This window comes from Sus scrofa, chromosome 13 (genome assembly GCF_000003025.6).
Source record: "Sus scrofa isolate TJ Tabasco breed Duroc chromosome 13, Sscrofa11.1, whole genome shotgun sequence".
In the NCBI taxonomy this organism is placed as follows: Eukaryota; Metazoa; Chordata; class Mammalia; order Artiodactyla; family Suidae; genus Sus; species Sus scrofa.
The window spans coordinates 14,965,824-14,980,666 of record NC_010455.5 but is presented as its reverse complement, the minus strand read 5'-3'; the positions used below and the strand labels follow the sequence as shown (position 1 = coordinate 14,980,666).

The 14,843-nt window shown below is 43.4% G+C and overlaps 1 protein-coding gene across 3 annotated transcripts in view; it reads right to left on the bottom strand.

Moving 5' to 3' along the window:
* The window catches only part of RBMS3 (RNA binding motif single stranded interacting protein 3), a 1,489,550-nt gene extending 1,477,804 nt beyond the window's left edge, over positions 1-11,746 (bottom strand). The window contains exons 1-2 of one of the 3 annotated variants that reach the window (XM_021069971.1): positions 11,031-11,746; positions 9,914-10,155 (exon numbers count right to left, since the gene is read on the bottom strand). In XM_021069971.1, the coding sequence (XP_020925630.1) occupies positions 9,914-10,155; positions 11,031-11,187 (399 nt within the window). In that variant the 5' untranslated portion in view covers positions 11,188-11,746. The other 2 variants (XM_021069970.1, XM_021069972.1) reach the window with 2 other exon arrangements.

The window sequence follows — 14,843 nt, the reverse complement described above, 5'->3', positions numbered from 1 at the left end:
CAAACTCACAACCTCATGGTTCCTAGTCAGATTTGTTAGCCACTAAGCCACGACAGGAATTCCTAAGGTCAGTTTCTGTTGCTTGCAACCAAAGAGCCCTAAAGGATACAATATTTTAACTCAACCATTTTAAAAAAAAATAGATTAAAAAAATTTTTTTGGCTGTGCCTGCAGCATACAGAAGTTCCTGGGCCAGGGACTGAACCTACGCAACAGCAGTAACCCAAGCCTCTGCAGTGACAATGCCGGATTCTTAACCCACTGCAGCACAGGAGAACTCCTCAACCATTTTTAAGTTATAAAATTTGCCACCTACTTCTTTTTTTTTTTTTTTTTTTTTTGCTTTTTAGGGCCACATCCAAAGCATATGGAAGTTCCCAGGCTAGGGGTACAATCAGACTACAGGTGCCGGCCTACACCACAGCCACAGCAACATCAGATCTAAGCGGTGTCTGTGACCTACACCACAGCTCACAGTAACGCCAGATCCTTAATCCACTGAGCAAAGCCAGCGATGGAATCTGCAACTCATGGTTGCTAGTCAGATTTGTTTCCTCTGTGCCACAATGGGAATTCCTGCCACCTCCTTCTAATAAGTCACAAAAATAATGTGTCAAAGCAGGATAATCCATTTGCTTTATTAATGTCTTACATATATGGGCTTCCCTTCCTGGTCCTCCTCAGCTTTCTTGTTGAGAGAAGAACAGTCCATTGACAAGTCAGGATGAAGGATAATTCTTCCCTAATATCCTGCCCGCCAGGAAAAGACCTGGGACTATCTTAAGCACACAGGGCCAATGAGCCCTGAGTCATCCCAATGAGCACCAACCTGGTTTGATTGTAAAACTGTGTGTCTGCATCATTTCTAGCTCCACAACCCTCTGGGAAACTGAAAATTCTAGGTGGACTTGGCCCTAGCTCATTCTCTTCTTGAGAACCCTGGACCACAAAAGTAATAACAACCATCACAATTATTATTACTAACAATCACTAAGCAGTCAGTAGCTATGAAGCAGTGAATCAAAAACTTTCCATGTTTTATCTCATTCAAGTTACATAATAACCATAGGGGGTGGGTGCTATAATGATCCTATTTTACAGATGAAGGGGCTGATATATGGAAAGCTTAGGACCTGCTCTGAGGTCAGTAGCTAGTGAAAGACACAGCCAAGACCAAAGGTGGTCTTTCTGACATCACCCTTCATCAGAGAGCCAACACTCTTATTCCAGGGACATCCTGCCTAATGTGGACAAGGCTCTGCTTCTGTGCTGGAAATCAGAGTTGACCTGTTGAGCACAATCCAGAAAGGAAAGGGCTTCCATTATCTTTCAGGCCAGGAACAAACACCCAAGGGGTTAGGCATCAAAGCGAACTGTCTTGATTTTATCCATCGCCTTTTCTCCTCTTGAGACTCTGCTGTCCTCTGTGTACTGACAAACCCTATGTAACCTGGAGCGGGAATGTTTTTCAGGACAAAATAAAAAAGAAGACTATCACTCCCCATGAGTTAATAGCACTCAAGAGCTCTGCCCAAGGTCTCACTCCCACAGGGCTCACTGCAGCACAGGGCAGAGCCAGGGACCTTAGCTGCCGATTTCACTGCTGCTCCTGCCCACCAGGAAAAGGGCGAAGAGTTAACCTGAAGCTAAATTTGGCTCTCAAATACTCTCTCATACAGCCTTTCAGGTTAAAAAAAAAAGAAAGAAAGAAAAAAGAGAGTCTTAAGTTTTAGGAAGATAGAATGAAAAACATCAAGAGGTTTGTTACACACTCACTCAACAAAAACTGGGCAGTATTGTACCTATGTTAATTTCTTTATTGTGCAATACAGGCCATGACTAAATAGGATGTGAACATTAGGGGGAGGTGGGTAAAGGGTATCCAGGTACTCCGTGTCTTACCTTTGCAACTTTTCTATAAACTTACAATTATTACAAAATAAAAGCCTGGGCAACCACAAATCAAAATGGAACATTACATTCACAAAAACTGAAAAGAAAAGCACTCAAGCATAAAATAAATGGAAAGCATCCAACCAAAAAAAGAAAGGAAGAAAAGAGAAACATAGAATCAACTGGAAAACAAGGTTTAAAATAGCAATAAATACATATCTATCAATAATCACCTTAAATGTCAATGGACTGAATCCTACAATCAAAAGACATAAAGTGTCAGACTGGTTAAAAAAGCAAAAACCTACAATCTCCTGTCTATAAGAGACTCACCTTGTGGCAAAGGACACATACAGATTGAAAGTGAGGGATGAGAAAAGATATCTCATGCCAACGGACAAGACAGGAAAGCAGGAGTTGCAATACTCATATTAGACAAAATAGATTTTAAAATGAGGGCCAGAAAGAAAGACAAAGAAGGTCACTATTTAATGGTAAAAGGATCCATTTAAGAAGAGAATATTATAATCGTCAATATATATGCCCCTAATATAGGAGCACCCAGATACCTCCAACAAATACTAACAGACATAAAAGGAGAAAAGGATGGGAATACAATCATAGTAGGAGAATTTAACACCCCACTCATATCAATGGACAGATCCTCTAGTCAGAAAATCAATAAGGCAACAGAGATCCTAAATGACACAGTAAAAAAGTTAGACTTAATCAACATTTTCAGGACATTACATCCAAAAAAAATCTTAATATACATTCTTCTCAAGTGCACATGGAATATTTTCAAGGATAGATCACATCCCGGGGCACAAAGCTAACCTCAACGATTTTAAGAGTATAGAAATTATTTCAAGTATCTTCTCTGACCACAATGGCATGAAACTAGAAATCAATCACAGGAAAAGAAATGAGAAAAAACACTACATGGAGACTAAAAAACATGCTACTAAAAAACCAGTGGGTCAATGAGGAAATTAAGAAGGAAATCAAAAAATACCTCGAGACAAATGATAATGAAGACACAACCACTCCAAATCAGTGCTTAAAAAGCAGTGCTCAAAGGGATGCTGCAAAGTAGTGCTCAGAGGGAAATTCATATCAACAGAGGCCTTCTCAAAAAAGAAAAAAAATCTCAAATAGACAACTTAACCCAACACCTAAATGAAATAGGAAAAAAAGAACAAACAAAACCTAAAGTCAGCAGAAGGAAGGAAATCATAAAGATCAGAGAGGAAATCAATAAAATAGAGATTCGAAAAACAATAGGAAAAATACATTAAACAAGAACTGGTTCTTCGAAAAGGTAAACAAAATGACAAAGTCTTGATGGCCAGACTCACAAGAAGAGGAGAGAAAAAGCCCAAATAAACAAAATAAGAAATGAAAAAGGAGAAGTCACAACGGATATTACAGAAATACAAAAAACCATGAGAGAACACTATGAACAGTTGTATGCCAATAAATTGCACAACCTAGAAGAAATGGACAACTTTCTAGAGATGTCAGCATGCCAAAACTGAATCAAGAAGAAATACATCAACTGAACAGACCAATCACTAGAAATGAAATTGAATATGTCATAAAAATACTCATACATATAAAAGTGCAGGACCAGATGGCTTCACAGGTGAATTCTACAAAACATACGAAGAGGAATTTATGCCCATTCCCTTTAAACTTTTTCAAAAGGGTGAAGAAGAAGGAACACTCCCAAAGATAATGCTATGATGTCTAATCAGCTTAATACCAAAACCAGACAAAATAACCCCAAAAAAAAAAACTACAGGCCAATATCTCTCATGAATATAGACCCAAAAATTCTCAACAAAACTTTAGCCATCCGAATCCAACAACATATAAAAAAGATCATACACCACGACCAGGTGGGATTCATCCCAGGTTCACAAGGACGGTTCAATATACACAGATCAATCAATGTCATACACCACATTAACAAAAGAAAAGTCAAAAACTACATGATCATCTCAATAGATGCAGAAAAAGCATTTGACAAAGTCCCACATCCATTCATGATCAAAACTCTTACCAAAGTGGGTACAGAGGGAACATACCTGACATAATCAAGGCCACTTATGACAAACCCACAGCAAATATAATACTCAATGGAGAACAGCTGAAAGCCTTCCCCCTAAAATCTGGAACAAGACAAGGATGCCCACTCTCACCACTGTCTTTCAACATAGAACTGCAAGTCCCAGCCACAGCAATCAGACAAACAAAAGAAATAAAGGTATCCTAATAGGAAGAGAAGACATAAAACTGTCACTGTATGCAAACGACATGATACTATACACAGAAAACCCTCAAGACTCAACCTGAAAACTACTCAAACTGATCAACAAATTCAGCAAAGTAGCAGATATAAGATTCACATTCAGAAATCAGTCGCATTTCTGTATACTAACAACGAAATATTAGAAGAGGAATACAAAAATACAGTACCTTTTAAAATGCACCCCCAAACATCACATACCTGGGAATACACCTGACCAGGAGGTGAAAGACTTATATGCCAAGAACTATGAAACATTAATCAAGGAAATTAAAGAAGAAACAAAGAAATGGAAAGATATTCCATGCTCTGGGTTGGAAAAACTAATATTGTACAAATGGCCATCCTACCCAAAGCAATCTACAGATTCAATGCAATCCCTATCCAATTACCCAGGACATTTTTCACAGAACTAGAACAAACAATCCAAACATTTATATGGGAACCACAAAAGACCCAGACTTGCCAAAGCAATCCTGAGGAACAAAAACCAACCAGGAGGCATGACTCTTCCAGACTTCAGGCACTTTTACAAAGCCACAGCAATCAAGATGGTGTGGAACTGGCACCAAAACAGAGAGACAGACAGACAATGGAACAGAATAGAGAACCCAGGAATAAAACTCAGACACCTCTGGTCCATTAATCTTGGGCAAAGGAGCCAAGAACATAAAATGGGAAAAGACAGGCTTTTCAGCAAGCATTGCTGGGAGACCTGGACAGCTGCATGCAAATCAGTGAAACTAGAACACACCCTCACACCAAGCACAGAAATAACTCAAAATGGCTTAAAGACTTAAATATAAGCCAAGACACTATCAAACTCCTGGAAGAGAACATAGGCAAAACATTCTCTGACATCCACTTTACAAATGTTTTCTCAGGTCAGTCTTCCAAAGCAACAGAAATGAAAGCAAAAATAAACCAGTGGGACCTAACCAAACTGACAAGCTTTGCACACCAAAGGAAACCAAAAAGAAAACAACAAGGCAGCTTACAGAATGGGAGAAAATAGTGTCAATGATGCTACTGACAAGGGCTTCATCTCTAAAATATACAAACAATTCATACAGCTCAACAGCAAAAAAGCCAACCACCCAATTGAAAAATGGGCAAAAGACCTGAATAGGCATTTTTGCAAGGAAGATGTACAGATGGCCAACAAGCACATGAAAAAATGCTCAACATCCTTGATTATTAGAGAAATGCAAATCAAAACCACCATGAGATACCACCAGTCAGAATGGCCATCATTAGTAAGTCCACAAATAACAAATGCTGGAGAGGGTGTGGAGAAAAGGGAACCCTCTTGCACTGTTGGTGGGAATGTAAGCTGGAGGTACCTTAGAAAACTATGCATAGAACTACCATATGACCCAGCAATCCCACTCTTGGGAATACATCTGGACAAAACTTTCCTTGAAAAAGACACATGCAGCCGCATGTTCATTGCAGCACCATTCACAATAGCCCAAGACAGGGAGAAAACCCAAATGTCCATCGACAGACGAGTGGTTTAGGAAAATGTGGTATATATACACAATGGAATATACTCAGCCATAAAAAAGAACAAAATAATGCCCTTTGCAGCAACATGGATGAACTAGAGACTCCCATCCTGAGTGAAGTAAGTCAGAAAGACAAATACCATATGATATCACTTATATCTGGAATTTAAGATACGGCACAAATGAACCTTTCCACAGAAAAGAAAATCATGGACTTGAAAAACAGACTTGTGGTTGTCAAGGGGGAGGGGGAAGGAATGGGATGTTCTGGGAATCTGGGGTTAATAGATGCAGACTATTGCCTTTGGAATGCATAGGCAATGAGATCTGCTGTATAGCACTAGGAACTATGTCTAATCACTTGTGATGAATCTATACATGTATGTGTTACCGGGTCACCACAGTAGAAAATTGACAGAACATTGTAAACCAGCTATAATGGAAAAAATTAAAATTATAAAACAAAAATCCATAAAATAAAAGCCTTTTAAAAATGGACTAGATAAGAAACTCTTTCCAGCATCCTCTGTGAGACTGATCGCTTAGGGCAGCATTTCTGGTGGGATGCAGTCAATAAGAATTCTCAGTCATGTCCATCAATGAAGCATCATTGGCACCAACAGCACAGGGTCTTTCCAGCCCCACCTCACAAGAACATATCTTTCAAACTACGGCTTAAATGAGAGCTGAACCAAAAAGAAAGTTTGGTCATGATATCTTATAGCCATGCCATAAACATACACTTCTTTAAGAAAACAGCACCGTCAATAGTGGGGTGTGAGTGAAAGAGAGTGAGAAGTGGGGGGAGAGGTGGAGGCAGAAAAATGGAGATTACAGACAAGAATCATTTATACATTTGCATCACTCACCTGGAATCAGATAAAGAATGCACACATTTGGGAAAGCAATTTGATACCAAAAATGGGGTAAGAAAGTGAGGTGTTAGTCCTCAACACAAAGGACTTTTTAAAAACATTTCCAAACCAAGTTCCTGAACTATACTTCTCCAAGGGTTATTTAGCACAAACAATACATTTTAGAATGGTTTTAAAACTCACTAAAAGGATGGAATATTATGGTCTAAGGAAACTCTGCAAGAAAGCTTTCAGGATGGTCCAGTCCAGGGTTGAGAAGGCATTTGAGATTTGGAGGTCTCTTACACAAGGACGGTGACCATTTAATCTTCATCTGGAAGACTGGAAGAAAATCCTGACCAGGTTAAGAAAGCTCTTTTCAGATATGAGGAACAAGTTCTTGAGGTCATCGGTGAGGAAATATCCCACAAGGTCCCTACACAGGGCCGCTGTATTGTCTCTGGATGTCATCGCAAGGAGAGGTGACTGCCTTTCAGAGGGTCTAGGATAAGTCTGCCTTAAAGCCCAGGGAAGGAAGAGATGGTTGATTTGGGGTCTTCTCCAATTTGTGGAATCAATGCCTTCATGGCAAGTGGCTGCTATACCATTTCTCTGAAGAGTATTTGCTAGCAAGGGCCAGTCTTATTACTCTACGAACAGAAAGTGCCAGTTATGTCATAAAACCCTGGAGTAAAAAAATCCCTTGACCTATCGAGTTTTCTAGCCTTTTTTCCTCCTTCAGAGACTTTCTAAGGACATATGACTATGAACCTGCAATTTAGGAGACAAGCTGATCTGGCACTAGCTCCAATTTCTTTTCCAGGAAGACAACTGGGTAAATTCATGAGAAAATAAACTCATGGCCCCAAACCAGAATCAGAAAAAAAAAAAAAATGCTGTTCCTCCCCTGACACTTTGGGGGTGGGGTGGGAGGAGGAATATCCATTGGGGTTCTATTTACAATACCCTTGCTGGGGGGGTTATTATTTAAGATAAATAATACAGTATTCCAAATTCGTTTTTTATTATACACATGAATGAGGAGCAAACACAATGGTCCAATACATTAATACATTTGTGCATTACCGTGATCATCTCCCCAACTTTATCCCACACAGCTTGATTCCAGTTTGTCTTCTATTTTAGTAGAATCATTTGATCAGACACCCAAAGGCCTTCCCACTAATGAAACTAGGATTTGCTAAGAAAAATCAATGTAAAACATGCCTTAGTAGCCACAAAGTCGGAAAGAGTTATTAAAGTCTGAGACACAGCAACCAACCTCAAACTCTCAGAGCAACCAGGAGGCCAGTAGCAGAAATAAGCAAAGGGTTAACGCAGCTGATTTCTGGGTGAAGGGATGGGTGTAACATAATTTTTTCAGGCAAACACCTGGAGGGAAAAAAGTATCTTGTTTCCACCTCAAGAAACTGAAGGCATAGAGAAAGCAAATCACATCTGTGGAATACTCAATTATCTGAACATGCTAATTAAGGAAATGTCATCAACCCACTTTCAGTCCTCCTTTCACCTGCTGTAGTATTTGTCAGGCACTGGCTTCCTCGCTCCTCACAACTGGCAGAAACATCAGACAGTCTGCGTGGTGTATAAAAGGAAAACAAATAAGCACAGATTTTTGCTGATGACAGGAATTTCTTCTTCTCTGGGCCTATGAACCAACAACGTGCAAATGACAGCACTGGCTGTACGTTTTTAATTATTCCCCACACCTCTTTTGCAAAGGAGACTTAAAGTTCAATTGGATAATAGGACGCTCAGTTATGGTTATTTCACAAAACTGAGCACAGTCCTTTAAAATAGTAAATATGCAGTCATGACAGCATTAAATATTCATGAAATCAAATGTGACTAAAAAAGCCAAGGATGTTAGAATATTAAAATTCCTCACAGTTTCACAATGTAAATCTTGTATGCATCACCCCATACAAGTCCAGTCTAGAGTGTGTTCCAATACCAGTTCCTTGATAGAACGCCATTTAAGTTACAATATTGATTTTGGTAGATAAACAACAATCTTTAGCTCAATATCAAAATGCAAAACAATTTTGATGATTTGCAAATACCATCCTGTTAAGGTGAGCCTGTCTCCAAGTACAGAGAGTCAATACTCAGGGTGATCCGTTCTGGATGTATGTTTAGACTATCTGCACCTTGGGAAGGGTCCAACAGAAACCAAGGCAATCTCCCAGGAGGGGCGCGTCATGACTCGCAATTCTTTCCTAACCAGGAACCAACAGTGGCTGTTTCTCGAGCACTTCCTTAAGTGAGCCTGAGTGAGAAAGTATTTCCACTGACTCCTTTTGGGTTTCTATATTCTGATTTGTTGAACCAACTTCCCCCCAACATTCGCAGCCAGTTTCAAAATGTATTAACAAGTCCTTCCCCCCAACATTCGCAGCCAGTTTCAAAATGTATTAACAAATCCAAGTATATGCTCTATAGAGACACAACTGACCAACATAGCATCCACAAAACTCAACTCCAAGCGTGAACGGGGGGGCGGGGAGAGGAGAAAACCGGACTCACAGACAAAGCTGCAAGAAGTACACTCTAAGAATATTACCAAGGCATTATTTCCTATGCCATTTCCTCTACTTTACAATTTTCTCAACAGAAGAAACATCAGCATCAGAGAATGGCACGTGAGCCATTTCTTCCCGGAGCCCCATTACCTGAGGAATTCCTCTCTCCGCTGCCAGTAGCCGCTATCTCCTGGTCTACAATGACACAGCAGGGCCGCGAAAGATTTCCAGGGCTCACCTGATGCCAGGCACCTGGTCCCTGCCCCGCTGAGAGAAGCAGGAGGATGCCAGGGGAGGAGCAGGACCTACAGCTTAGAGCTGGGTGAGGCAGCGCTTTCCATTCTGCAAAAGAGCCAAACTTTGCTCCCATTGTTGTCATCTTTAGGTTCATGTCACCTCCCTTCAAGGAGTCTGAGAAGCCACTTGACAGCTCCTGTTTCCCCTTGACCTAGATCATCCAAATAAGCCTTAGTGATAGGGTGCAGGCAAGCAAAGGTCTCTCCATCCTGCTCTCCCGAGGCGCTGTGCTCTACCCAGCATCACAGCGCAAGCACCAGAAGACTTTTCTCTGCACATAACACTGGATACTGAAACCCGGACAGACTTCTGTACACGCCTTCCCCTTCGGAAAGTAGCGGTCGCCCATCGATTCCCTTCAATCTCACGCTTTCCCCACATCTGCAACCCCCGCCACCACACAGGCGAGGGAACAGGGTGGGGGAGAGAAGGGGTTAAGTGACAGCCGCTACAAGAGCGCCTTGGTTTGGTTCAAAAGGTGTCACAGAGCCAACGAGGTGGACCTACCTTGCTCTCTCCCTTCTCGCTGTCAGGTCTCGCCTCAGGATCGGGATCGTCGCTGTCCTCCGTGCCCGCGCTCTCGCCGGGCGGTTCATCCGGAGCCGGCTGCTGCGGCGGCGGCGGGGGCTGGGGCTGGGGCTGGGGCGGCTGTGGCGGCGCTTGGCAGGCTCCGCCAGCCCCCTGGGAGCGGGGGATGGGATCCTCGCGCGGAGAAACTCCCTCAACATCCATCTCCATCTTCCCATTCACTGGAGGGCAAGACAAAAGCGGAGCGCAGACTTGGCAGCAGCGCCCGGCAGCGGCTCAGCTGCCGGCGGCACGCATGGCTCGCCGAGGAGGGGCCGCCTCCCGCGCGCCCTCCCTCCCGCCAGCCTTCGCCCGCGCGCCCCGCAGCTCCGCTCGCCGCTCGGCTCGGGCACCGGCGGCGCTTGGGCCGGGGAGCGCGAGCGGCGGGTGGCCGCGCGCCCTTGGAGCGGTGGCCTTCGGGCGCCCCCGGCAGTCCCGCTAAGCCGAGCGCATCCCGGCGGCGGCGGCGATGACGCCTCCCAGCCGCGCGCCCAGCCCAGGGGCCGCCGGGGGACTCGCTGCTCAGCCCGGCCTCCCCATCCTTGTCGCTTTCCAGCCTCTCTGGGGACCCCTCGGCTTCTCCCCACCCCTCCCCCTCCGAACAAAGTTACTGGAAGAACAATCGCACCGCCGGGACCCGCCTGCGAAACTGACAGGAGTGGGGCAGGTCTGGTGTAAGTGAAATCCACCACCCCGCCTGGCAACCAGGCGCCGACCCCTAACCCCTGTCCTCTCCCGACGCAGAGCAGCCGAGGGAGGCAGGGCTCTCCCACCCGTGCCAGGCGCCAGCAAAGCTCTGGAAGGAGGAGAGCCAGCGGAGGGCCCCGGCCGGTGACGCCCCCGCCTCATAACGCCGGGCGACCCCTTTCGCCAAGCCAGCCTTGTTCCCCCTCTCACGCTCCCTCCCGCGGCCGCGCGTGTCCCCAGGGTCACCCCTCCCGCGCGCGAGAGTGCATCCCCGCGTTCCCGCGCCACCGCGGCCCCGCGCCGCAGCGCCGGCGCCGGAGGACGAGGACCAAGGAGGCGGTGGCTAAGGCCAGGCAGGAAGTCCACCTACCCTCGCCGCGGGCCCGGGGACTGGCGGACACGGGGAAGGGGTGGGGCCCCGCACCCTGGGAGAGAAGGCGAGGCTCGCGGCACGCCCCAGTTTGGCGTAAGGGTCGGCAGCTGAGTGTCGGAGGCGGGGGGAGTGCCAGGAGGTCGCGCCCAGGCATCGGCTTGGGGGAGTGCCCCGTGAGCGCCAGTTCCCGGCGCTAGAAGGGCGTCCTCAGCCGGGCCAGGTTCCAGGAGCTGCGGGCGGGGAACCCCGAGCCACGCGGATAACTGCGTCTGTAAATCTAGATAAGAGAGATGGGGAGGACAAGGATAGACTTGGGAATTCTTCGATCGGGGCTCACCGACAATCAGGTGATTCGAGTGACTTCTAAATTTAACACGACTTGGTCTTGGGGAGTTGCTTACAACTTCACGGGAACTGTTACAGCGATTCTGGATGCCCAAGAGGGACCTTCCAACAGCTCTGGAGAGAAACTGTGGCTTATTAAGAACACGTTTAATATTAAATAGAGCCCATTGTTCTGGGCTTTGAATTCCATAATGCCTCCAAATGGATCAGGAGCTAAGTGAACTATTCGTGCATTTCTTAGCAGAGGGTGCCTTTTTCTCCTCTAGCATATAATGTATCACAGATAATGCTTGCCACCTGAAACCGGAAAATTAAAATTGCTAATGACTGCTCCGCATTAACTTAAAGACAACTTCTGCATTTCCAAGACACAAGGTCCCAACAGATGCACTTAGCCAAGGACACAGCATTAAGTCCCCTTCTTCCAAGCAATCTCTGACTCTAAGTGTGACAGAGATTAATTGCCATTTTAATCTGATCAGTGCTGCCGTCAGTCAATCTGAATCAAGCAATGTGAACATGCTTCTGGAAAGAAAAGTTTGGGGATGGATTAACACATTCTGTTTTTATTCAAAATTTTGAGAAATTACATGTCAAGCTCGTTTTTTCTCAATTGGGAACTTGTTAAAATAACATGAGCATGAGAGTTCCCTAGTGGCTCAGCAGGTTAAAGATCTGGTGTTGTCACTGCTGCGGCTGGGGTCACTGCTCTGGGGTGGGTTCAGTCCCCAACCCAGAAATTTCCACATGGTAGGGCTGCCAAGTAATAATAATAATAATATAATAACATGATCTTGCTTTAGTCTAAAACTCACTATACTTTTCAAATGACATTATAACCTTTTATGCAGTAATGTGCCAGCCAAGAAAATATAGAGCTTTGTGCCTTTAAAGAAGTTACTCTTCATTTCCTCCCCAGTACATCGTAATAAATCAATCCTTATAGTATTTTTATAATGGTAAATTAGATTATCTGTGTAAAGTGCTTAGCAGAATGCTTTAGGGCAGAGGGAGCATTCATTGCCTATTTTACTGAAAATAGTAAGATGATGGAAATTCACCATGAGCATTCATCTAAGGACCTTGATTTAGGAAAAAGAAATTGCCATTTAATTAATCTTTTTATGTGAAGTATTCTAAAAGATATTTGGCATCCTCAAAGAATGAAGCCCCTTCTGAAGGCAAGGAGAAAGTCACTGGTGTTTTGTGCAATAAAGTTTTGAATTTGACAGATTTTCCTTTTATGTGTAGAAATAAAAATTACATGTCAGTTCCAACAGGAGCTGGAAAGCTAACTGGGAAGTTATTATTCTTTCATGCTTGTTACTTCCAAAATGTGTTTGTGAACTCCTTTTGAGGTTTAAATGAAGAGTAAATCAAAATAAAGATACAATACTTCAACTAAATTTGTTCTAAATTTAGGCAAATGGCTTGTAAAGATTCCCATTGTTAAATGCAAAAAAAATTTCCTTTCTCTGCCCTTCTATTTTTTGGGGACACAATTTTTTTTGCATCTGTCACAAGTAAATATGGGCTCAGAAAATATATTACGTTTCAAAACTGTTGATTGCACCTAATTATGCATGTAAATTGCTCCTTCAAGTATTCAAACAGCTTGCCACATTTTGAAAATTTTGCCCCAGTAGTCATCTGAGGTGTTTGTGTTACTATTTTCCTTTTGCCTTAAATGACTTCATTTCTCAATTAGTTTTCCATTAAGGATGGGTCTATGAATATTTCTGACTTTCTGATGTCTCTTTTGGAGGAGTCAAATTAGCAAATCAGCATTTTCAACATTTTTGTTTATACAAGACCACTTGATTTTTTGGAGTCACTGAGATGAAAACTTATAAAAAGGTATCCTGGAAGAGTCCTAACCTAGTGCTGCTACCAATGTAGTTGCTGGACAGGTAGCACCCCAACACCTGTATTGTTTGAAATACAGAGTCTCAGACCCCTGCCCCAGACTGACTGCATCAGTGTCTGCATTTTAACAAGATCTCAAAGTGATTCCTCCCACATTCAAATCTGAGAAGCACTGCTCTAACGCATAGCAGGCTTGGCCTTTCTACATTATAATTCTTTGGCATTGAAATGCCACTTGGAAAAACTTATCAGGAAAATACAATCTTAGAAACTTTTTTTTTTTTTTTTGGTCAAGACATTATTGTCCCTTCCCACTTCCCACCTCTGAGATATGAGTGCTGCATGGTGAAAAATTACATAAATGAAGAAGGGACCTATGTTTATCTCTAGTAATGAATTAAAAGTATACAATTTTCTAAAATCAAAGGAAGTAAGCTAAAAGGACAATAACACTTGAATAATAAATTTTGTGCAAACATGTGAAACTAATTCCTAAAAACTTGGTTATTCTTGACCTTCTACTTGAGACATGAAAGTCCATTTCCACTTGGCTTAGGATTATTGATACCTTTTGTTGCGATAAAAGCAGAAACCACCTATTTAGTGTCTGTGCCATGACAGCCTACTAAAGCTTCAATAATTAGGCGTAAGAATGGACTAAGTATATGCCCCAATATTTTTAAGAACTAACAGAACTTGTTGCCTTAAAGCATTTCTTTAAAGCACATGTATATAGATCAACACATTATTACTTTTAAAGGCTACCTGGTACAGTAGTTCTCACCTGGAATGTACATGGAATCACCTGGAGCATGTCCCTGGAAGAGAGTTAAGGGTTTGGCAGGATGGGAAGTAAGCCTGAGAATCTGCATATCTAACTTCCAGATGAGGCCAATATTTCTGGTCCTCAGACCTAATAAGTTTGCTTTACCACTATCAATAGTTCTCAAATTTTGATCAGTTGGGGAGCTTTTTTAAATTGTCAGTGCCCAGACTGGGGGTGAGATCGAAGTGTCAGTGGTGTTTAGACCCCAGGTAATTACGACATGCAGCCAAGATCAGGAACCAGTGCTGTACGTCTGTGATTCTCCAGGAGTCATCTCTGAGGCCAGCAGCAGCAGCACCACTAGGGAGATGGTGATGAATGCTGGTCCCATCCCAGACCTACCAGGTCAGTATCTGCACTTGAAGCTTTCAAAGTAATACATCTGCACACTTTGAGAAGCATGGCTGTAGTGTAGCCCATGGGACACGGGGTAGCACTCAACCAGCCACAACCTGATGGTAACTCCTTCACCTTTTGGCTCTTTACAGATCTACACTCATTCTGAGAAGTTTTCAGACCCTTTACAGATGAAGTCCCCATGGATGAGAGGAACTACAAGCATCCCTGGCTGTTTTAATAATTCTGTGGTTAGGGAGTTCCTGTCATGGCTCAGTGGTTAAGGAATCCGACTAGGAACCATGAGGTTGTGGGTTCTATCCTGGCTTCGCTCTGTGGGTTAAGGATCTGGCATTGCTGTGAGCTGTGGTGTAGGTCGCAGACGCAGCTCAGATCCCACATTGCTGTGGCTCTGGCATAGGCCGGCGGCTACAGCT